The 22,106-nt window shown below is 42.4% G+C and overlaps 1 protein-coding gene across 2 annotated transcripts in view; it reads left to right on the top strand.

Moving 5' to 3' along the window:
• Nucleotides 1-22,106, top strand: part of vps37d (VPS37D subunit of ESCRT-I) — a 44,044-nt gene that overhangs the window by 7,572 nt on the left and 14,366 nt on the right. Inside the window, exons 1-3 of one of the 2 annotated variants that reach the window (XM_026181807.2) lie at nucleotides 150-291; nucleotides 1,618-1,789; nucleotides 19,827-19,909. In XM_026181807.2, coding sequence (XP_026037592.2) covers nucleotides 1,645-1,789; nucleotides 19,827-19,909 — 228 coding nt within the window. In that variant the 5' untranslated portion in view covers nucleotides 150-291; nucleotides 1,618-1,644. Of the gene's footprint in view, nucleotides 1-149; nucleotides 292-1,617; nucleotides 1,790-19,826; nucleotides 19,910-22,106 lie in introns of those variants that run through there. The other variant, XM_026181806.2, reaches the window with a different exon arrangement.

Here is a 22,106-nt window from a genome sequence, read left to right as displayed (position 1 = left end):
AAATGCGTCCGTTTGGATTCTTGTTTAAGGAAAGAAAGGAGCTTTATTGGAGTGTGAGTGTGAGTTGATCTGTATTATCTTTTGATTTCTGAGAATGAATGAAAAGAAGATCTGACATCCTGTTTTTCAGCAGCTCAGACAGTCATCCTTCTTTCGACCTCAGGGCAAATTCTGCAAATTTTTTTGAGACTAATCCATCCTTTTGATGACCCGGAAAATGCGAGACAGATGCACCGTGCAGCATGGACTCAATGCAGAGGGCTTCAGGCCCAAAGAGGCTGACCGCTGAAAGTGAGCAATTGAGCAAAAAGAAAGTGGCGGGAATGTGTGAAACTGACTCTTTTAACTTTGTGAAACTCACAAAGTGGCATTGTGTCTGTGTTTGAGACGCCAGCTGCTATTGCTGGGACCAGACTTAAAGGGAGTGGCTTTGAGTTTAATAATTTATGGTGGTCTCATGCTCCAGTGACAATATCACATTTACCACTCCTCCTCCCCATTTACCCAGATCTTACTCCTTTATCAACATTACGGCTGCAAACAACAGCATTTTATAGTTATCACACTTGATGTTTTTTTGTTTTCTTTTAAACCTTGGCGTTAGCTTTCTTTTATGTTCCTCTTTCTTTACACAGCAGTTTTTGCTGGTAGCCATTCGTTGTGCTTGCGATTAGTGATAGTGTGAGTGGCTGATCCTCGCTTTTCCCTCATAGCACAAAGAAACTGTAGAGGAAGAAAAACAATATACACTGTTCAATTTAAAAAAAAACCAGAAAAACATGAACATTAGAAAAATATCATGTTTTCTTTTTAATGAGAGACAGTGTAACAATATTGTGGTGAAATAATGAACATGTGACTGAAATGCATCACTTTAACTGTTTAGGAATTTGAGGCATTTTTATGCACCGGCCATCATTTTCAGGGACTCAGAAGTAGTCAGACTAATAACTGATAAGCAGCATCATGGCCACAGAAGACCAGTCCCCCCATTCTGTTAATTCATGACAAATTAAGTCGATTTCAGGAGCTGAAATTGCAACAGGAGCGCCAAAGGGATGTGAATATATGTGAAGGTGGCCATCAGGAGACTGAAGAGCCCAAATAATCTAGTTATTTAGAAGGAATCACAGAAGACAAAGTGGATGATCACAGAATTATTATTTAAATTTCTAAGAAAAAAACCTTCACAATATTTAGTGTGTTGTCAAGAACACTTGAGATAATAGGTGTATCATTTTTAAGGTCCACAATCAGTTTCTCTCACTGAAGTGTTAAAAACATCCTTCTAGTTAAATTTTTTGTCCACTTGCTTCTGAGCCTCTGAAAATGAGGCGCTATGTATAAAAATGTCTGTAATTCCTAATGCAGGTGATGCAGTTCTTTCTTGAATTACAGCACAAAGTCTGCAATTAGCGTTTTGATGGTTTATACACACCACAGTCAAAGTCGGAGGCAAAATTGCAAGAGATGTGTCATTGCCCAAATACTTTCACTGTTCTGTGCAGCACTGTGGCTGCACAGCTGTTCATGAGCCGGTTGTCACGAGAGTCTTTGCATGTACGAGGGAAAAATGTCAGCTAATTTAACACTAATTGTTTTTCTTTCCCCTCACAGTTTCAGGAGCTCCAGTTTGACAGGGAGATGCTGCTGACCTCTAACCGGAGTTTGGCCGAGGAGAGCCTCGCTCGGCGACCTCGCCTTAATAACGGCAAGCTCCAACTGGCGGAGAAATACCGGGAACTGTCCAACCTGGCAACCACATGCTGGGAAAAACAGAGTCAGCTTGGTAAGTTTGCCCCCACCGCCGAGGAGACAAAGACGGGGAGGGGGGAAGGCCAGTTTTGGGTTTTTCTTTCTTTCTTTTTTTTTTTGGGTGGATGGGGTGCCAGCGCAGAATCATTGTCAAGACATAAGTCAAGACGAGTGTGGTTGTGATGACAGGGTCACTGGTTCAGAGTCCAAAACCGGGTGAGTAAATATGGGCTTTCTAAGTGAGAGTGCAGCACTGAATTTTTCATTTTTCTGATGATAGCCTCAGAGATTTCAAAAGGTTCAACCAAAAGAAAAAATTCCTCAAATCCAAAGGAAAGGTTTCATCCCAACCACTTAAGGTTTAAACTAATTACACACGATAACCCACAGCGGCTCCTCGTTGTCTCTTCCCCATGTGATTGCACTAAGAAACACACACTCGCTGTTGCACACTTTGAGACACAGAAAGCAAAACTAAACGTAAATCACGTTTGACTTGATGCGACACCCTCGCTGGTTCAGAGGATGAGATGATGGAAGTTTCACGTCGGGAGTGCAGCAACGCTGCGAGACGAGCCTTCAACCGCCTCGGCGTGACTGGAGTTCGGTCATGGGAACGAAATGGAGCATATCAAATGCCAGCAGGAAGCTTGCAGCAGTTGTCAAGGAATTTGTGGGGTGAAAGGGGCCTTGTCTTTGTTTAGGGAAGTCATGCTTTTGACGGCGCGGCAGCAGCAGAGGATGTCCTCTAAGCCATGCTCCTAAATGTTTAAGCCTCGTGAACGAGTTTAGACATTCCTCCAAGAACAGTTGATAAAATAAATCCTGCTGCATGAGTTTCCATAGGTAATGGCGGCTGCTGCTGCTTATTTGTAAACCTAATGTGTGAGTTTGTATGGATCAGGTCTAGTGCGTGGTTTCTGACACAGCTGCCGGCCAGCGGTGGAAGTTGGAACTTGGGTGGAATTTTAAACTTCCTGTCAATGTGTTCACGTTATTACACAGATGCTATCCCACCTCCCCTGCAAAGCAGGATGGGCGGGGGTCCGTACTTCCTCTCCAAAACATCTGATTCTCATTTGGTGCTGGAGGAGTGTGTGTGGGGGGGGGGGGGATGAATGAGGCGAATAATCGTAGCGGAGACAAACGTCGGAGTGGATCAAGGCAGACAGCTGTATTGTTTAATACATCCTGCAGTTTGGTGTAGGGAACGCTGGCCTGGGTGAGCTGTAGTTGTAGTCCCCGGGTGGAGCTGAGGCCTTGAGTGTTTCTGCTTCAGTTTCTCACAAATATTATTGGCATTGTTTTCCACTGCTGCCTTCTCCTGTTACACTAGAAACCAAGAGCTCTGACTTCCATGGGATGGAAACCCACTAAAAACATGAACATATTGTGGCTTGTTCAGAAATATTTGTTGAAGATGTTCTTTTATGACAACCACCAGGTTTCTAGAGAAAAGGAGGAACAACACTAATGAGCGGGGGGAAATAAATGAAGAGAAACTTGAGATCGCTGGAATGTGACACAAAAGAGGACTATGTTGCCAAAAGAGACTCCAAAGCTGGGATTAATGTTCGCAGATCACGCCAACTTAACTGCCTAACCAGACCAGTAAGATTTACTAGTTGGACCTCTTTAAACGGCAATATTTGTAAACATAAAAGTTACCTGTGTGTGTGTGACAGGTGTGGAGGTGAAAACTAATCTCTGGACCAGTCTCCAGTTGCACTGAAAACACAAATTAGCCCAAATAGAAACTAGTGTTGGTGTGACTTTGCACAAACTGGGTAGTGTTTAACTAGTAAACATTGACAAGGTACACAGTACTGATGGGGTACTTATAGATGGCTGCTCACACTCAATCAACAGCCCTGTTTCAAATTTAAAAGTAGTCACCATGAAAGAGAGGGAAAGAGAGAAATTACGGCTACTAGAGACCACTACTCTACATCATCCATTGGTTACTGAGGTCCCATTGTGCAGCCTCAAGCTGTTACTGTGTTAACATCATAGATCAAGTGTGCAGAGGGTCAGTTTACCACTGCCTTTTGTAGCCGGAGGAGTTGCCCCCTGCTGGTCAGTAGAAGTAATACAGCTTTAACCCCTTCATTTAACAAACAATTCAAGCCAAAGGAAACCACAAGGCTTGGTTAGGTTAACACATTTCTGTTATAGAATTTCCTTTTGGGTTTACCAATATAGGTTAAAATTACATATTAATCAGTATACGTGAACCCAACCTTAAACAGGTCACTGGGAAACTTGCAGATATTTAGAGGTTGAGCCACTCATGTGTTAGACTCACTTTTCAGACTGAGAACCTCTCACCTTGAGGCCCAACAATAAGACATTAATGCATTATTTAACAAGTACTCAGCACTCTGTCTGGACCGCAACCGCGTTCGAACTCCGCCTTAGTTTTGATTTCTGTTACTCGATTTCTGCTACTGTATCTGTGCACAGACAGGCAGGCATGTAACTAGAGACTATCTTCTGATGTGATCGCTACAGCTGTGGCGCCACTGACTTCTCATATTTAGATGCCACATAAAGAAACTTTAAACGGACACTTGGATGCATTCAATGTACGTAAGAGTTGGCGACTGCCACCCTCTGCAACCCAGATAAGCAGCAAAGGTTGGATGGATGTATAAAATATGATGTGAAATATAAATAATGTGGATCATGGGCGTAAACACAGACCCCTTGGCTGCCTCCTCCTTCCATACCCATTTACTCACTACTTTAGTAGCCATTTTCACACAAACCTTTATTTTTCCCCAAACTAAAAACCCACCAAATTATTAAAAAACACATTTGTGGCCAGTTTTTCTGAGCGTGTTTTCCATGATGAATTTCTTGTGGCTCAGGAGATGGAGGGAGTTGTCAACTACTCTAAAGGTCAGTGCTTCAGTCGCTCGCACCTCCATATGAACACCTGAGCCGAAAAGGTCTGTTTGCTATTTACAGATACTTAAAATGACAGCAGCTTCAATCGGTCACGATATATGGAAGCCGCTGTAACTGTAAGTTGTTTTTAGTTGGAAGTCGGTCCACAGTTACAGGCCCCCGCGTGAAAAGAAGTGGTATCTTTGCTATATTTTACTTTGAAAAGGATTCTTGGACAGCCTATTAGCAAAGCAGAGGAAGTCCAGCTGAGGCAGGTAACTGTACTGAACAGCATTTCAAACTTTGGATTTCTCAGTCAAGTCACATTGAAATCAAGCTCAAACATCAGCTGATAGCATTTCCAATTTCCTGGATTATCGATTGCATCTGAGGGGAACAAATCTCTGAAACTGTCGATCGGCTGTGTTATCAATTCTCTTTGTTTGGGGGTCAGGGAAAGAGGCTTCTTGGGCTGAATCTCATAATACTTAAATTTTTTTACATTTTACAGTCTGGATGCCGCTAGTTTCATGTCACAAATTTGCTCGATTAACTGCATCGTTCTTTCAGTATCCTCATAGTCTTTTGTTAATGAGAAAATAATTACTGCAAGGAAACGCTACCTGGTAGTGATGTTCCCTTCGCCCTGCCTTTGTTTTCTCGGTTTTTCAAATGAGGCATTAAAAGCTTTGCTTGGGTATCACAGCAGGGAAAGATTGAATTATGGGTACAATAACGTGGACGTTTGACAAGAGCTATATTTGTCCTTATTGCTCCATACTGCTCTACATTGAAACACAAGAACAATGCTGTTTTCTTCTTCTGTGTGGGTCGTCAGCTTTTGAGGAGGCTGATGTTTGCCCGAGGCACATTGGCTCCAGTCTTATAGAGTGGTATCATGTATGTAGCCATCGAGTGCATATTTAATTAACCTTTCAGTGGTTTTCCCCTGGGTTGACAGCTTTGCGGTGGGCCTCAGCTAGGGAGTTGGGGGTGGGGTATCTTTTGCCTATCAGCTGCTCTTTTTTCAAATTCAAAGCTGAGCAAGAGTCACCCCCCCATTGATTTATGTGGTTTAACCCATATATGGAAGACTTTATTGCTCTTAGAGCAGTAGTTCTCCTTTTTTATAGATGCCTAAAGAATTCAGACCCAATGATTTTTAAATTTAAATAGTCTAAGTTGAAATTCACATTAAATACAGGTTGTTGCAATTGCCAAACGTCACCAAACTCTTGTTTCACCTTATAGTTTTCATCCAGTTGGCCTCAACTGACCTGCAGTGGCTCAACAGTTTGCTGGTGGGGCCCATGGTTCATTTTGAGAAACACTCTCTCCTACAGTAACACAACGAGCTGTCTTCATTTAAAATAACCTTGTCTTTATGTCGGTTGTCTCTGCTTCCTGCTTGCCTCTACTGACTAGAAGCACAGAGTGAAACAGACATGCGGTGAAATCGAGAGCACAGGAGAGACTCTTGTATTGCGGTGAAGTTAAACTAGTACACAAAGAGTATAAACGGTACACATGTAATATGTTATCTTGACTTCCGTGATAAAGACAGAAAGACGGCGATAAAACCGAGAGCAGAGGAGAGAAACTGTAAACGAGGACAAAACACATTAGAGACTCAACCCTGAAACACAATCCTGAAATTAAACTAGTGCACATGTTTAAAAAAACAAACAAAAGTAATGCACAGTCTTCACATGAGAAACGTGGTGAAACCAGGAGCAGAGGAGAGAAACCAACTGTAAAGACTGTACTAGTTTCATTTCAGGACCGTGGAAGCAAAGTGTATATAAAAAAACACAAATCTAACATTTTTGGTGTCTCTATGGAGGGGACAGTCTGTCAGTAGTTGGTGGGAACATTTGTGTGTATATTTCTTTATTTTTCAGTGATTTCTGTTGCGAACATTGGCAGTATGCAAGTATAAATGGTTAGAAGCTGCTTTTGTCCCTTTCTGGAATCAAGGGCCCATTATTTTAATGATTACTGATTGGTTTCACAGTAGATCTGCCACCTTAATTACTGCAAACTGGAAATATGTTGTGTAAGGTGCCAAATCTTGACTTGTAGCAATAGTAAATGAGGAGCACATGAGGACAAAATGGCCCTCTGGAAAGCGATGGATGATCTCATAGTCCTTGCCTGTTGCAACTGGGAACCATTTTACCCACTGTTAAAGCTATAAACTATGTAGACTTCATATGAGGTTTGATTTTGAAGAGATATCAAAACTTTTGCCATAGCTGAAAACATGAAAATGAGGCATGGCAGCTTTGTAACGCCGCTTGTCAGCGCTGCGAGCGGAACGGTTGCTGGCACCAGTTTAATCAAACCGTTGTAGGTAGTCGGATCGTTGCGGATCGTTTGAGGCCATTGAATGTTTTCAGCTGTTTGAATTCTGTGGTTTACTAACAGCGACCTGACTGCACCTTTCTTTTATATCCACGTGCCGATCGCTTTTTTACGTTTTTTAAATTTTACAGAGTAATAAGAATGAAAGTGCAGATATTAATATCCTGTCATAAAGCAATTTATAAAAGCAGTGGCCTCTCAATAAGTTCTCTTTACACCCACATGTTCAGGACAATCAGAGGTCAGCATTAGACGGGACTGTACTTGCTGTGTCTTGTTTCATACTTGTAGCTGGGTGTGGTCATTAAAATGGGATTATTGGCTTTCTTGTTGCTATCATAGCAGATCTAAATGAATGGGAACTGTGAGACGGGGCTTTTATGTTCCCTTCCTTTGTGGACCCAGCTGACTGAGACTATCCAGCACCTCTGCTGCTGGAGAACAAAGTGCCTAACCAAGCTTTTTGTTCGGGACTTTCCATACTCTGATTTAAATAAAAAGGATTACACCCTCTGACTGAAAGTCAACAAGTCACTTGTGGGTTTGAATGATTTAAAAGAGCTGAACGTTTCTTCGGGTTTCTCTGCGTGTGGATTTAGACATTTATGAGGCACTTGGCCTTCTGATATCATTCACTTTTTGACTGTGTTAGTTGGCTCAGTGTCTGTTGCATATTTTAGAGATTCAGAGTGAGTGAAGTGGTGTCAGAGGAGATGCAGAGCAAAGTGAAGATGCTGAGCGTGTTGCACTCAACTTGGGTGCATGTTTCTACCTCCGCTTTCAGCTCGAGGGCTGCACGTGTGAGTATTTAATCCAGGCTATCGGTGTGACCGTTGTTGGCTGCTTCACCACTTGCCCTGTACTGACCGGGTGGTGTTTAAACACTTTCTTTAGCAGCTCAGATATAACTTAATGTGCATATCGATTTTCACAGGGGCAGCACTTTGAGCAGAGATATGCAGACCTCCCTTTTCCAATGCACAAAGCAAACAGCAAACACAATGAGGGAATCTAACTGTCAACAAAAGACAAGTGGGAGCAAATCACAGGTACAGACGATCAACCACAGTTGGAGAACAAATTAGGGCGGAGCAGACGGTCACAAAGGAGGGAAAAGTTAGATTAGACATAAGAGAAAACTAACCTTCAAAGTAGAGCAGGAAATGACGAGGGAACAAATGCCACTAATTTCAAAACAGAAATCATCTCAAACACCCAGGACCCCAGAAATAGGAGCTAAAACCCGTCACCAGGCACCCACCCATGGACCTCGGTATCCTGTCCCAGGATCTGGCCCCTAGGTTATTTGTTCATAGGGTTTTTTATTCTTTTTTCTTTTTTTCTTCAAACGTGTTCAGTCTGGCCTCTTATCCAAGACACTTTGCTTTGGGCCACTAAGGCTTCTGGGAAAATTCAGCACCACCACATTGTGTCCACCACAGTGAGCTGGTGATTTTTGGATGTATAATGGTGACACTAGTGGGGACAAATCAAAGCAAACATCATCTTGTCTTCACTAAAATTAGAAACTAGTGACCAAGCCCACGAATGCTCATAAGGAAGGTTACTGAGGTCATGAATCATGAAAGCTGATGGGTCAGTTTCTCATAGAGGTCTATATGATTGGACCTTTTTGCTGGTGGGGTTTTTGCTGGCACAGATTGGACCTTTGTGGGGTGACTAGGCACATAAGCACAGTGAGTCTGCAGACAGTAGGAGTCAGAGTTGGCTCATCTGACAGACATTTTGGGCCTATTCAACAAAAGTGATTTAAAAACCTATTTTGTCCTTGCAGGCCATCAAATGCAGTTTTAGATTGTCTGTCTGCAGGTGGATCTGATTCCTGTTGGGTTTGTATTTATTAAAAAAAAAAGGCATCTGTATCATTGTAACAAGAAAGCAAGTGCACAGCAGCAGGAGTGTTCGAAATGGGCAAAATCGAAAAATAGATTGAATATGAAGCTGCGAGCGGAGGTCTTCAACTTGTCGGGCTCCAGCATTAGAGAGCGGTCTTAAAGCCAAGTTTAATCCCATGAGCTGTGCTGACCGTGGAGGCTGGAGAAACATCGTTAACCCTCAAAAACTCAAAGAGCAGAGAGTGAAGGGGCAGGGAAAAGACGTGATCGAAGGGCCACAGCAGCAGATGGGAAAATCATCTTTACACTTCAAATCTTGTTTCTTTGGCTTTCAGCAAAGTGCTAGTTTCTGTTTTGAGCATTTTTAGAAGAAGCTGTGAAGCTGTTATCACACTTGTGTAGCAGTTTGTTGCATTAGAGAGGACAAACACAAGGCTGATGTGCTGCAGGCGGTCTAATTCACTGCTGCTGACTTGCTAGTTAATTTTCAATCCTCTGATACATGCAAGTCCTGCAAGGGCCCCATCTGCAATACCGTGACCTATTTGTGTGTGATCGGCGACAGATCACTTCCCCGACATCTTGAGCTGCGTTTCTTAACTTGATTTCTTGTGTCAGTGCAGCAAATTTAGCAACCTTCGAGGGGAAAAAGATCGCATTAGCTCTTGTGGAGCGTTGGCTTCCACATGTTTGTGTTTCCAGCTGCTGCTCCATTAGTCGTACTCATTGATATTCCGCAGCCTTCGACCCGAGAGGACATTATCAGCAGGACAGGCGTGCAGTGTGCGAACGTGTCGTGCTTAAAGGCATAAATAGACTCTAATAAAAGCCATTTCTGTTGGTCATACAGAGTAAATCGGTTCACTGCATTCCCAGTTCACCGATCGGCCGAGCTAACGTATCGCTTTTCGGCATGCACACCGGAACTATGAACAAATTTATTTATTTATTTTTAGCATGGTTCACTGGGTTTTATTCATTTATTTCTGGGGATAAAAGCAAAGAAATAAAGGTTAAATAGAAATCATCAAAAGAGAATAAACACTGTAAAGATAAAAATGGAATCTGGCACAGCAAATAAGAAAACTGCATAAATAGGATGATGATAATATTCATTTAACATCAATAGCAGTTACATATATACACGCACATGCATGGACATTAAATCAGCCCTGACAGTCTCACAGAAGTCTCTGTGATGGAGTTGCTTTAAAATCGATCTGAGAACAATCCCTCAAATATGAATCCAGCACTTTTCAACTACTCGATGTGTTTAAATCATCATTAACCATACCAAATATGTGATTGATTGATTGGCAAAATCACGTATAATCACTTTTGATTCTCCAAAAAATGATTTACAGTGCTTAGAATCAAAGATTGCGTTTATGGCATGAATTTAAAATAAAGATCAATCTGCATAAAGATCAGTCTGATCTTTCAGTTGAGCGGACTGACTTAAAGTGTAGGTAAAGCAGCTTGTTTCAGATGGTGACATAGCTGCACTGGTGCTTATTATAAATCAAATTAGGATTGTTTTGTACTGTGAATCATACTAAGCTACTCTGTTAGACGCCCAAGATTAAAAATATGAAGCAGAAAAGGGCAGAATCATGATCTTCCGACTGCACACACACCTCCAGGTTCACTCCCGCCCCCCACACACACCTCTACATGTGTCCGATGGGTAGGTTAGAGGAGCAGGTGGGCTTTTTGACTCACTGCTCTTTCAGAGCCCACGGGTCTTTTGCACTTTGCCCTGGTGCACTTCGTCGACCAAAATAGAAGATGCTAATCGCACCCACAATACCAGAGCCCAGGACCTACCACAGATCACTGTGCTTGTGCAGCAAGAGAAGGGACTTTCTGACTTTTGGTTGCCGCGATGCGTTATATCATACTGGTGTTGCTAACGATGCACACTTGCGGTGTCTCCTTGAAGGCATCCTTTTGTGTCACACTCTGCTGTAGACGTAAAGAGTGTCAGAGAGAAGTGTGAAGTCTAGGTTAAATGTCTGATCGTCTCTTTCAGAGAGTGAAAACAAGTTTCAAGGTGAGGAGAGATAAAACTGATCTCTCATTTTCATGTGCAGCGTTAAGGATGTTTCTGCCTGCCGATCACAGCGGGGACCTGCACTGCAGCAGTGCTTTTTGTGACTGCACACTTGTCTGCAGAGAATTGACTTCACAAACTATACACGCACCCAGCCCGTGGACTTCAAAGATGTATAGCTGCTCTTAAGATCTGTTAATCTGTTTAATTCTGTTAATCTGAACGTTTTCAGTTGGAGAAATGTTCCATCACTCATCTGTGTGACCTTCTCAGTCTCAGCTGAGCGCGACCTTATAGATGGCACAGCTGCAGAACGACCGAAACTAGCACCACTGACTAACCATGTGCGATGAGTCAGTTTCACGATCGGTAATATGGAAACTGTCACGACTATTGATCAGTGGCTGTGAGTGCTATTCACAGAGGTTTGGGCAATGGCGGTTGAATGGTTATTACATTGACTGCCTACTCAAACCAGCATTTCTGTCCAGGATGTGCACACAATGACTGTAAAGAGCCTGTGGGTGTAAATAGAGTCCTGGCCTGATGCTTAGCCAGAGGTTGTTATAATTCACAGAAGTCCTACTTGCACTCAACAGCGTACACTGTATTGCTCTGTTTGCACCGAGGGACCCGATCCCAGGGGTGGTAGCTTGTGTTGGGGTTTGAAAGACACAGAGACACAGTATCTCAGCTGTTCTCATACTCCTGACACATAAAGGATCATCACTGGTTTTCGCCTGGGCAGCAGTTATCCTCCTTCTCTCCTGATTCGCCTCGGGCGTTCGTTAAAAGTGTCCTCCTAGCAGGTTAGGTCTGCAGTATAAGATAACACAGTGAAAAATTAACCACCTTCATTATACTGAAGGTCGAACTTGAAGTTAGCTTACTAATCCTCTAATCCTACTGATTTCAGCTTCTTCCTCCACTTTACGGGAAAGATTTAACTCTGTTTAATGTACCTCAGTGCTCGGCGGTGCCTCAGCGGGGTCTGTTAACATGTTGACATCAGCTGTTTGCTGAGAGCTTGTTTCTTTGCCTTCACGGTAACTGTCACATCGATCAGCGTTCCCGCAGCACCAGGCCGATAACAACACGATGCTGGTTTTGACTGCACATCATCTCAGATCAGTGTAGAGGATTTTAATGCTGACTGCGAACCTGCCCCGACTCCGTGGGCGTCCGTGTAGTCGGAGCTTTAAGGGGCATCGGTGCCTGACGAGTCGAGTCGATCTGGGTAATTTGTTTTGGCTGTTGAACTGCAGACCAGTCCAGACCGAATATAAATAAATAAAACGGTGATTTTTTTAAAAACGTGTTCAGTGCTGCGTGTGCAGACGGAGCCGTGACACTGTGGAGATGAAATATGATGCTGAGAACAGAAGATTCAGTTAAATGTTAACCTTCATGCGACCAGGAGTCATTTATATCTTTGACCATTAATTCATCAAACCACCTCTCCTACAACTTCCCATAGTTTATTTTACAGGATTTGGCCCATTGATAAGAGGATAAACTTTTTTATGTTTTTATTTCATTGATATTTTCAATTTTCTTTTTTTGTTTCTGCACAACATATTTTAAATATCATGTTTGTTTAGATTTAGTAATTTTGAAATGGACCATTTTGCCACAAGCAGCAGACATGGCTCTATTACACAGTCTTGTTCAGCTTTCAAACTAAATCCAAATCACATCAGTTAAAATTGCCCGTTAACATTTTTTCCAGATTCAAAGCTCACTATAAAAATGCTTTTTTTTTTTTTTTCCCTCCCCTTGTCTGGCCGGCAGTTTAAAATTCCAACCGTCTAACTTGCTTAACGGAAAAAGAACAAATTATTAACAAATTAGAACTGGAATCAGATATTTTTAGGCATTTTAATTAATGACTGATTGCGTCCTCAGTTTGCGATTAACCCTCAAGCAACAGTCCTTATTTTAAAGGCTCTTGTTTGTATTTATCTTGCCCGCACATATTCAGAAATTATTTGATGTAATAATCGTAGTTTTCAATCATTTTTATGCATAATGGCGTTAACGAGACAAATTCCAACATCAGCTTTGTTGCTTTCGTTCACTTGGGCCATGAAGTGTCTGCCTCAAGGCCTCTGCAGCCATAAAGCTGCCAACTTTAGCTCTGTTAGCCTCGGTTCACTGCAGAATATCGCAATGCACAAGGAGACGTGGAAAATTAAAGGCTAATGTTATAAATGAAATCTGAAATCTTAAAATCTTAATCACAACTCAGCATTGGCGAAAATGAATTTTCTTCAACTTTAATCACCAAGTAGTTTTATCCTTAGTGAAAAGTGTGCTTATTCCTTTTTGTCTATAAGTAGACTGTCTGAGATTTCAGTCGCCTCCCCGATACAGTGGAAGTGAAGGAAGTTTAATCCTGACACCACAGAAAATGACTCCAAGGAAAAATTTTAAATTCTATCTCCTTAATAAATGAAACCAAAATTGCCTTGAATGTGTATTTCTTCCTTTGAAGAAGAGGGGAAGTGTAATCTTTGTGAACTGACCCTTTAACAGCAAAACGCCAAAGCGAGGTCATGCTGGTCCGTCCATCTGTGAGCCCAGCCCTCTGTTCACTCGCCTGTTCCCAGAGGAGGATTTAAAATGTTTTGGTGACCTGCTGAACTGTGTTTACGGTTCAACTAGAGACTCTGCTAAGAAAGAAATGTTTAGTTTAAAGGTTTATCTCACTTTCTGCTGTGTTTAGTCTAATTAGGAAGCAAAACTTGATTTACGTAACATTAAATTCCAGATGGAGCACAGTGTGCTGCACAAAGTGTGAACTACCACTGAGCATGCAGGAAAAAAATAAAAGAAGTGAACCTTTTCAAAGCCTGAACGTTAAAATAATTTTTTTTTAAATTTAGTGCTTATTACACCTTCAGACATATTAAAAAATGAAATGAAATTCAATTTGCAAATATTGGCTGAAGTATAAAGGGTAAAGGCAGCTTCACGTTTCCAGAAACAGTTTCAGTAGAGCACAGTCGCAGTGTTGAAGTAAAGAAATCAAAACACAGAGTGATTAAAAATGAGGGTTGGGTTTTTAAATTGATCAAAGGGACCGCGAATAACTTCAAGGAGATCATTTTTAAAGTCTTTTGAGTCTTTTACTTCCTGCTTTTATCTGCTCCCTCCTTTGATTGTCTGCCTCGCCCTCATAACTCACCTGCGTTTAAGTATTTCCACCTCCGCTTCCTTCCTGTGGATCAGCCCCTCGCGCCTCAGGCTTCTTGTGCCAAAACAAACAAGACGGCTTGTTTCAGACAGGATGAACTGAAGTCCAGGAATAAGACAGACAAGGATTATTTTGAACTCTGAATCATGATCTACTAGAATCCAAGAATTAAAATATGGAGCTGGAAATGAGAGAAGTAGAAGTAGACAGAGGATTAAGAGTTACTATAGCAGAGCAGTCACAGCAAATACACACTGCTGTATTCACATGGTTACATACAGCATCTGTACTGAGGTGAACCCATGCCAGGCGATGCAAATGGATACAAATTTGCAATCTGCATTTGCTTCACGCTGGGTCTTAAAAGCCCATCAGCTTGGATTTTCCCATAGATTGTCCTGACAGCGCGGTTAAGGACAGTCTTGCTGTTTATGGGCAGCTGGGTGTGAATGATTCAACTCCACTTTTTATAGAAACATTAAAAAAGAGTTAGGGCCTAGAGAAACAGAGAGCGACATCGTGGGAGTTCTTGGTAACTTCTCAAAAAATGTTACGGTAACCTGAATTCAGCTTTCAGTTGTACTCCTCTAAATGCTCATCACGCGGTGTTATGAGTGAAGAGTAGAAGCTAAAACGACATCATTTTTGAGTTAAACATACTGCTCCTTTCTTTTTTTCTTTTTAGCTTTGGGAAGAAGATGTTCACCTCTGCGCTTCCCTCTATTAACCAGCCTGACCTCTAGGGCTCTTACATGTTAAATTGCTTTCAGGTTTGTGAGTGGGAGTAGGAGTAAAATGATTTTCACTTTCAGCCTGCACTCCTAAACGTCCCTTTCAGCAGTTTGATTTATCTCAGATGAAGCAGCATCCACAGATGACACTGAAATTCCTGCAAAGTGGCGTTTCATAATTGAGCTGTGCACTGACAGAGGTATGATTTGTATCTCTGCCTTATCGCCATTTTAGCTGGAAGAAATTTGGAGACATCTACTAACAGATGGCATGATGTCGATTTCGGAGGGACTTAATTTTACTGAAAATTGTTTGCGGCATCACACAAGATGAATAGTAGATAGACGGATTCTGTTTGCTTTTAGTGTGAAGCGTCCACAGGAGGGCAAAAAAAAGGGAGGCTTGGGAAAAAGAGTCACAGTGCGACTGCTTCGGTGCCTCATTGTCTCAGATCAGCTCCCAGGCAGGACGTGCGACTCCATCGTCGATAGCATTCACTCTTTAGTACAGCTGACAGCAGCCTCCAGGTCCACTCCCGCCCCCCCCATCAGCTCCTGAATGTAGGCCACATACAGCTGCTCTAAGAGCATTTGTTTGCTTGGCTGTCACCTCTCATTGCACCCCCATCTCCCAGCATCTGCAGCGTGGGGTCAGCTGCAGGGCCATGCCTGCTTTTCACTACACCTGAGCGGATGTTTGCGAGCACTAGAACGTAGCGTGGCGTGATAGATTATTAATGGGGAGGTGACTGTAGTATCCGTCTGTTAAGCGATGGAGTAAAGACCCCGTTTTCAGGTCCAAGTATCTCCGGTGATGTTCAAACAGTTTAAGACTCAAGCGTACTTCATACTTCAGTAGGACATCTTCAGCCTAAAAAGAAAATAGTTGCTCTCGGGCCAACTAGGTTTAGAATCTGGACCTTTTCACTGTGAATAATCCAAAAACATGCCGAAAAACAGTTACTGACTAACCTCATTGTCGATTGGCTCAGACGTCCTCTTAGCCTGAAGTTTCCGGCGTCGTCTTCCTGCCATATGATGGCATCTCTCTGTGCCCATTTGGACTATTTCTAACCATCAGAAGTGCCTCACCATGTGTTTGCTTTTGGGAACTCAAGGAGTGTTTAGACCTGGAATCAGCTAATAGTGCCAGCTTAGCTCTGATGAAGCTTTTCATATCAGAATCCCAGTAACGATGATTATCGCATTTAAAGATGCGTGACTGACTTCACTGCTTGGGTGCTGACATTCAGTAAGAGCAAGCGAAGGGGAAGCGACTGCCTTGAACGCATTGTCTACTACTCCCTCCCCCCCCAATACAACTAGATGGGGGGTAGGATTTTCCCGAGGGGCTCAGAGTTATTACTGTGACCTTTATTTGCCCCTTGGTTTCGACTGAACCCGGTCTGACTTGTGTGGGGGGGGGGATTAGCGTGGCTGTCATATCGTCTCTCGGAGGGACAAGACACTTTGCAGTCAGCTGGGTCAGTTTGTTCGCAGTGACGACCGACTGTGATCCCCAGGAGGTGAACACATGCTGCGAGAGCGGCACTACATGCATATTTATGTTTGCACGCTGTACCAGTTTGTGATGATGGCCGGCAGTTGGGTGTACCATTAGGGATACTTTCTCTTTTTTAATTACATAATCAAATTATATTAAATCAAAACTCAAATGGAAACCTCTAATTTGAGTTTTTAGACATTTTTGTGTTTATTACTAAAGGCATCTTCAAATAAAACGAGGAGTTTGTCTGTGGGATGCGATCTGAACCTCATTTTGTTTTCATTTGGGCAAATTGGCACCGTTAGAAGTGCGGCAGATTAGCTGTTTGCAGTCCTTGTTTACACTAGGCTCATAGACATGCAAATGGCTTTGATGCCAAAGAGAAATGATTATTCTGAGGCAAGTGCTACAGTTATGAGCCTCTCGTTTTTTTCTTTGATTTCCAGGAGATTTAAGGAGTTTTATTCACAATCGGCTTCAAAGATAATGACATCCTCTGGCAAGTGAGAGTCGCGCCAAATCTAAAAATAAGTGTATCAGTTCTGTGTGTTCAGTTTTGACTGCGAGGAGTGTCGTTTTATGCAGATTTTGGCAGCTACACTCCCAAATTCCTGAATTACCTCCGTCTGTGTCACAACCCCTGCTGTTCAGAGGCAGGGGGAATCATTTGGCACAAACTACAATCAGTAACCAGTAGCTGGTTTTAAAGCGTCTGCATGCACATTTCCTTTTAACCTCTGAGTAACTTTAGCTCATAAGTGTCCATCACAGAAGGAAAATGTGAGCTTTGCCAGCCAAAAGTTGGAAACTGGAGGAAATAAGAAGATTTTATGGACAACACTGTGCAGAATATGTTGTAGTTTTTGGAAGCTCAAGGCAAACAAACCACACAACTGTGTAGCCCTTCAATAACACAAGAGACATTAAAAGAGAAACGGGGGCACTGAGAGATTTATGAGTAGGTTTTCTTGTTAACCAAGAAAAAAGACTTGAATGTTTTACAAGAGTGTCCTGGTCAACAAAGACAGTAGTACAGTCATAAATATTATAAATTAGTAGGATGTATGTCCACATTCAAATCTATACACCACTTAAGTACAGGCAGTAAAAATGAAATACAGCAACTATCAAATTTATGACCTTCAGTGTTGCTTACTAAGTTATTCATTTTTAATCACGACTTTTATTCCAGAAACAACAGTGATAATATTCATGCAAAACATTAAAAGCCTGGAGTAACTACATCCAAGTCACTTAAAATCACCTAAAATTCATTGAGATCAGTTCCTTCAGTTTTATTTCATTCTGCAGCCGTTTTTTCAGAGCCGCCTCTGACTTGATGTGAGGTGAAAACACCAAAATGGAAATGCAGAAAAAGCATCGCTGGTTTTTAATCACTTTGTTAAACTTTATAACTTTGTTATTCGTTTTTTATGTGCACAAAAAAAAAACTGGTAATGCCAACCAAATGTAACAGTTGTACATTTGGTCTTGAATATATGCAGACTACTGGCTCCAGTATAACCACCATGCTGGTCTTTGGAAGTCAACGGCGACGTCACCACAGCTGTGTACCATTTATACCAGCACTGGATTATGAATTATGGAGTTTTCAAACTGTTGCAACGTTTCCCGCTGTATAATCTTTAAATCTAAATATCAGAGCTTCTGTGCTGATAGATGATTTAAAATGGCAGCAAAAACTGAACCAACCATACCTTTTGTATATTCAGCGGCAGCAGCACAATGTGTCACGGCGAGTGAGATGAGCCGCGTGGAAGAAATAAAGGAGGATCCGAACGCAGGCACTTGTAAAGGTGTGAGGGTGGTTTATTAAACAGAAAGTAAAAATGGGCAAATGGAACAGAAGGCTATCTAAACTGAGAACAACTAAACTAGTGAACACAAACCAGGACATGAACATGAAGGCGGATGAGCGGCGGAGAATGACGACGGAGAACACACAGACGAACCAGCGACTATAATGACAGAAGACACGACTTAAATACACTCAGAGAAACACAGGTAGATTACACACAGGTGGGGGACACAGCTGGGAGTAATTAACGAGACAAGACAAGGGAGGTAAACAGAACACACTCACATGAGACGCAGACCTTCACAATAAAACAGGAAACAAGAAATCACTACACAAAGACGCAGACTCGACACTGAGAGACAGACAGAATATAACACATGGAACCTTAACTAAACGTGAGACACAACCGAAGAACAAATCCTTAAACGTGAATAAACAGAAACATGGAATTCAAATAATAACCAACAAATCACAAAGGTAACAAAACGATAATTCAAGAATAAACCAAAAATATAATAAACACAGAATGCTGGGTCGAACCGACCCAGAACCGTGGCAGTATGTGCCAGGTTACAAAAATCCAAGTGGTCGACAAACCCCCAGAACAATACCAAACCGATGGCTAGTGCCAGCAGAGGTGACCCTAACCCGTACAGAAGAACAGCGAGCATAATGAATCTTTCCCTTGAGGAGCAACTTGTCTCTCTTTGCTCTCTGTCCGAAAAAAGGAAGCAGACGTCATCCTTCCACCCACCAGTCTGGTGTTCGTGATAGTTTCACTCGCATGACTGTTGCGCAGTGCTGCTGTGTCATCACAGCACTGTCTCCTTTCATTTTTAAGGTTGTAAACATGGTAATCTTTTCCCATCTCTGCCTTTCAAACGGGTGCACGACGTGAGCGTGGCACCACTGTGGTTCATTAGACACTCGCCTTCACCTTGAAGTCCATATTAGTGATTTAGGCCTACAACCTGTCCGATCATCTGACTTCGTCATTGTTGAGATTTTTCCAGATGTCAAACCATTAAATTAGAGCGTTATTATTAGATTTTTAACATTAAAGGAGTGTTGAGCATTCATCAGCCTCTGACAGTTTGCTGACACGTTAAAATGTCGAAACATAATCTTGTCAGCCATCACGTCGCCGCTTACTCGCTTAAATGCGATGCTGATGTGAGCCGGTTTAAATCCTTTGGTGGCATTTGCATTTATTTGTGATGCAGTTCTTACGATTCTGTGAGCTGCTGTCTTCGTCTTTTTATTTAAGAGTTTCCTGCATTTGTTTTTATCATATTGACAGAGACTTAAATCATTTATGTACTTGTCAATAGTAAATGCAAATGAGAAAATGAGAGACTGGCAAGAATGAGCCCCCGGATCAGCCTGACCTCGTGGTCAAACCAAACTGCAACCGGTTTCCCAAAATAGCTCAAAGTAGAATATTTACAGCCCCTGTTTCCCCTTTTTACTAGCCAGAAAACGCCCACCCCATCACCAGCGTCTCCTCGTCAGCACATACCCTAAAGGCTCTTTGTGATTTGGAAAATAATTTTCTCTACTGTGGTTTCTTGGTTTCTGGATCTTTTTTTTTCTTCTTTTCCAGCTCCCTTTAAAGTAATCTTCATGCATCCATGTTGTTTCTCTCTGTCGTTGCAGAGGCTCATGTGCAGAAGCACAGCCTGCAGACGGCGCAGAACCTCCTGCAGGAAGAGGTGGCACGTGCAGAGGAGCATTCAGAGGTAAAAACACACAGACGCGCAAAAGCTGTGAAAACTGAGCTGGTTTCTCTTGTTCTTGCAGAGAATCAAACAGTCTTTCATCACGTTGGCAGCACTCTTGCGGCTGCCTCTCAAAAGCCTTTAGTCTAGCTGACAGCCCACCCTCTTCTGTACAGTCTGATCTCGAAAGCCACGAGGCATGCTGTACATACAGTGAGCTCTACCCACTTCACCAAAGCAGCCTCAGCAGCGATGCCCCCACGTACACGTGTTTAGTCAGCACTGCATTCAAACTGCTGCCTCTCTGTTAATTGCCCTTTTTCTGCAATAGCTACCAAGTGTCCTTGCACCATTGAATTCTGAAGACAGGGCTCAAATCCATTTAGCTGCAGGCAGAAAGGAGGGAAGAAGCACAATATCCTAGATGAGAAAAGACAGAATTTAGCTCAACATAGATCAATGTGAAGATTAATGTGAGGCTTCAGAAAGCGATTAAGGAAAGACAGAAAATGTTTTTATCTTTCCAGACTTTTCTCCCGACCCTCTTGTTTATCCTAACCTGACTGTCATAGACTAGAATATGCAGTCCATGCCACTGCAAAACAGGCGTTGTCTCGATCCCTTTCTGGAGATTTGCAGAGATTTTTTTTTTAAGTTAAGGATTAAGAAAACAGAGCAGACATGTCTGCAGGAGACGTACAGGTCTGTCTCACCTCAGTCCATCACAAATATACACCTAAACCTATCATGTATGATCACTGGCCACTTTACTGGGTACACCTTTAGCATCTTTTCCAATCACCTCAATGTCAACCCTTGTCGTGTTGTTTGTGTCGCATAAAAATTACATCACAGGACTTTTGGGCCACCCACATCGAGGTGGCACTGTCACTACCCGATCCGTACCGGAAACCCGATCGGTACCCCGCATGCGCGAAAGGTTTCTACTTCCGGTCGTAGCGTTTTACGATAGTTATGGGTCAGAGTATCTGTTAAGATGTTAAGAATAACAAGTATATCTTAAAATGTTTGCAATAATGAAGCATTTCAGTACAATGTAGACAAAAACGAAAAATAAAAAGAAAGTTACGGATCAGGACTCTCCGATCCTTACTGCGCATGTGTAAAGTCTGACCGTACAAATCGGGTCTACCCGATCCGTACCGCGCATGTGCAGATGTTTTCTTCTTCTTCTGTTCGTTTAATGGCAGTTTACTCCCCAGTGTACGAGGATACCGCCACCTGCTGACCGAGCGAATAAACCCTATTATAAACTGATTTATCGTCATTACAAACGTGTGTTAAATCTGATTTAGCGATAGTCGAGTGTGTTTATGCTTGTCTGTGAGGAGAGGATTGTTGGAATAGTGATGATGATGTGCGCTATCACTGTCAATTGTCAGTAAACACTTCATCTGGCTGATGAATCTACACGTGAGATATTACAAAGTCTGCATTATTAACTCTGTAATTAGGCGCCATTCTTCTTATTTTACGGCGCTGTTGCTCAATCAGGGGACGCTCTCTGTTGAGGAGAAAAGCATGAATTTCTTTGTATACGGATTATCCATTGTTTAAATGTCCCGGGCAGTCGAAAAGGAGGCAGAGCTGTTGAGAAATGCTAGGAGCTAACTGGGCGCTAACCGCATCATTCAAATATATTGAATGTCGCAAAGAGAGGAAGTGACGTAAGATTTGCACATGCGGGGTACCGATCGGGTTTCCGGTACGGATCGGGTAGTGACAGGCACTAAATTGTAATGGAAAACATCCAAAACTCAAACACTGCTAGTGAAAAAGAAGCATGTGATAGTAACGTGTTGTCTTCAGAATTGCCTTAATTAAGGCTACGTTCACACTGCAGGCGAAAGCGCATCAAATCCGATTTTTTTTTTGACCCTATGCGACCCATATCTGATCATGGTATGACAGTGTGAACGGCACAAATCCGATATTTTCAAATCCGATCTGGGTCACTTTCGTATGTGGTACTGAATCCGATACATATCCGATGTTTTAGAAAGCGACTGCTGTTTGAACGGTCATGTCGCATTAAATCAGTCTTTTACGTCACTGACACGAGACAGGCGCCAATTATCAGCGCCGGAGAAGACATCACGAACGCTTCCTGGCCATCCAGTGTAGATATCAGTGAAACTGTTGGGAAGACAATGTTGGAGAAACATGAACATTTTATTTGTACTGTATAATCTGCAGA

Source organism: Astatotilapia calliptera, chromosome 10, assembly GCF_964374335.1.
Source record: "Astatotilapia calliptera chromosome 10, fAstCal68.1, whole genome shotgun sequence".
In the NCBI taxonomy this organism is placed as follows: Eukaryota; Metazoa; Chordata; class Actinopteri; order Cichliformes; family Cichlidae; genus Astatotilapia; species Astatotilapia calliptera.
The sequence above is the reverse complement of the archived record's forward strand: the minus strand, read 5'-3'. Positions and strand labels throughout refer to the sequence as shown.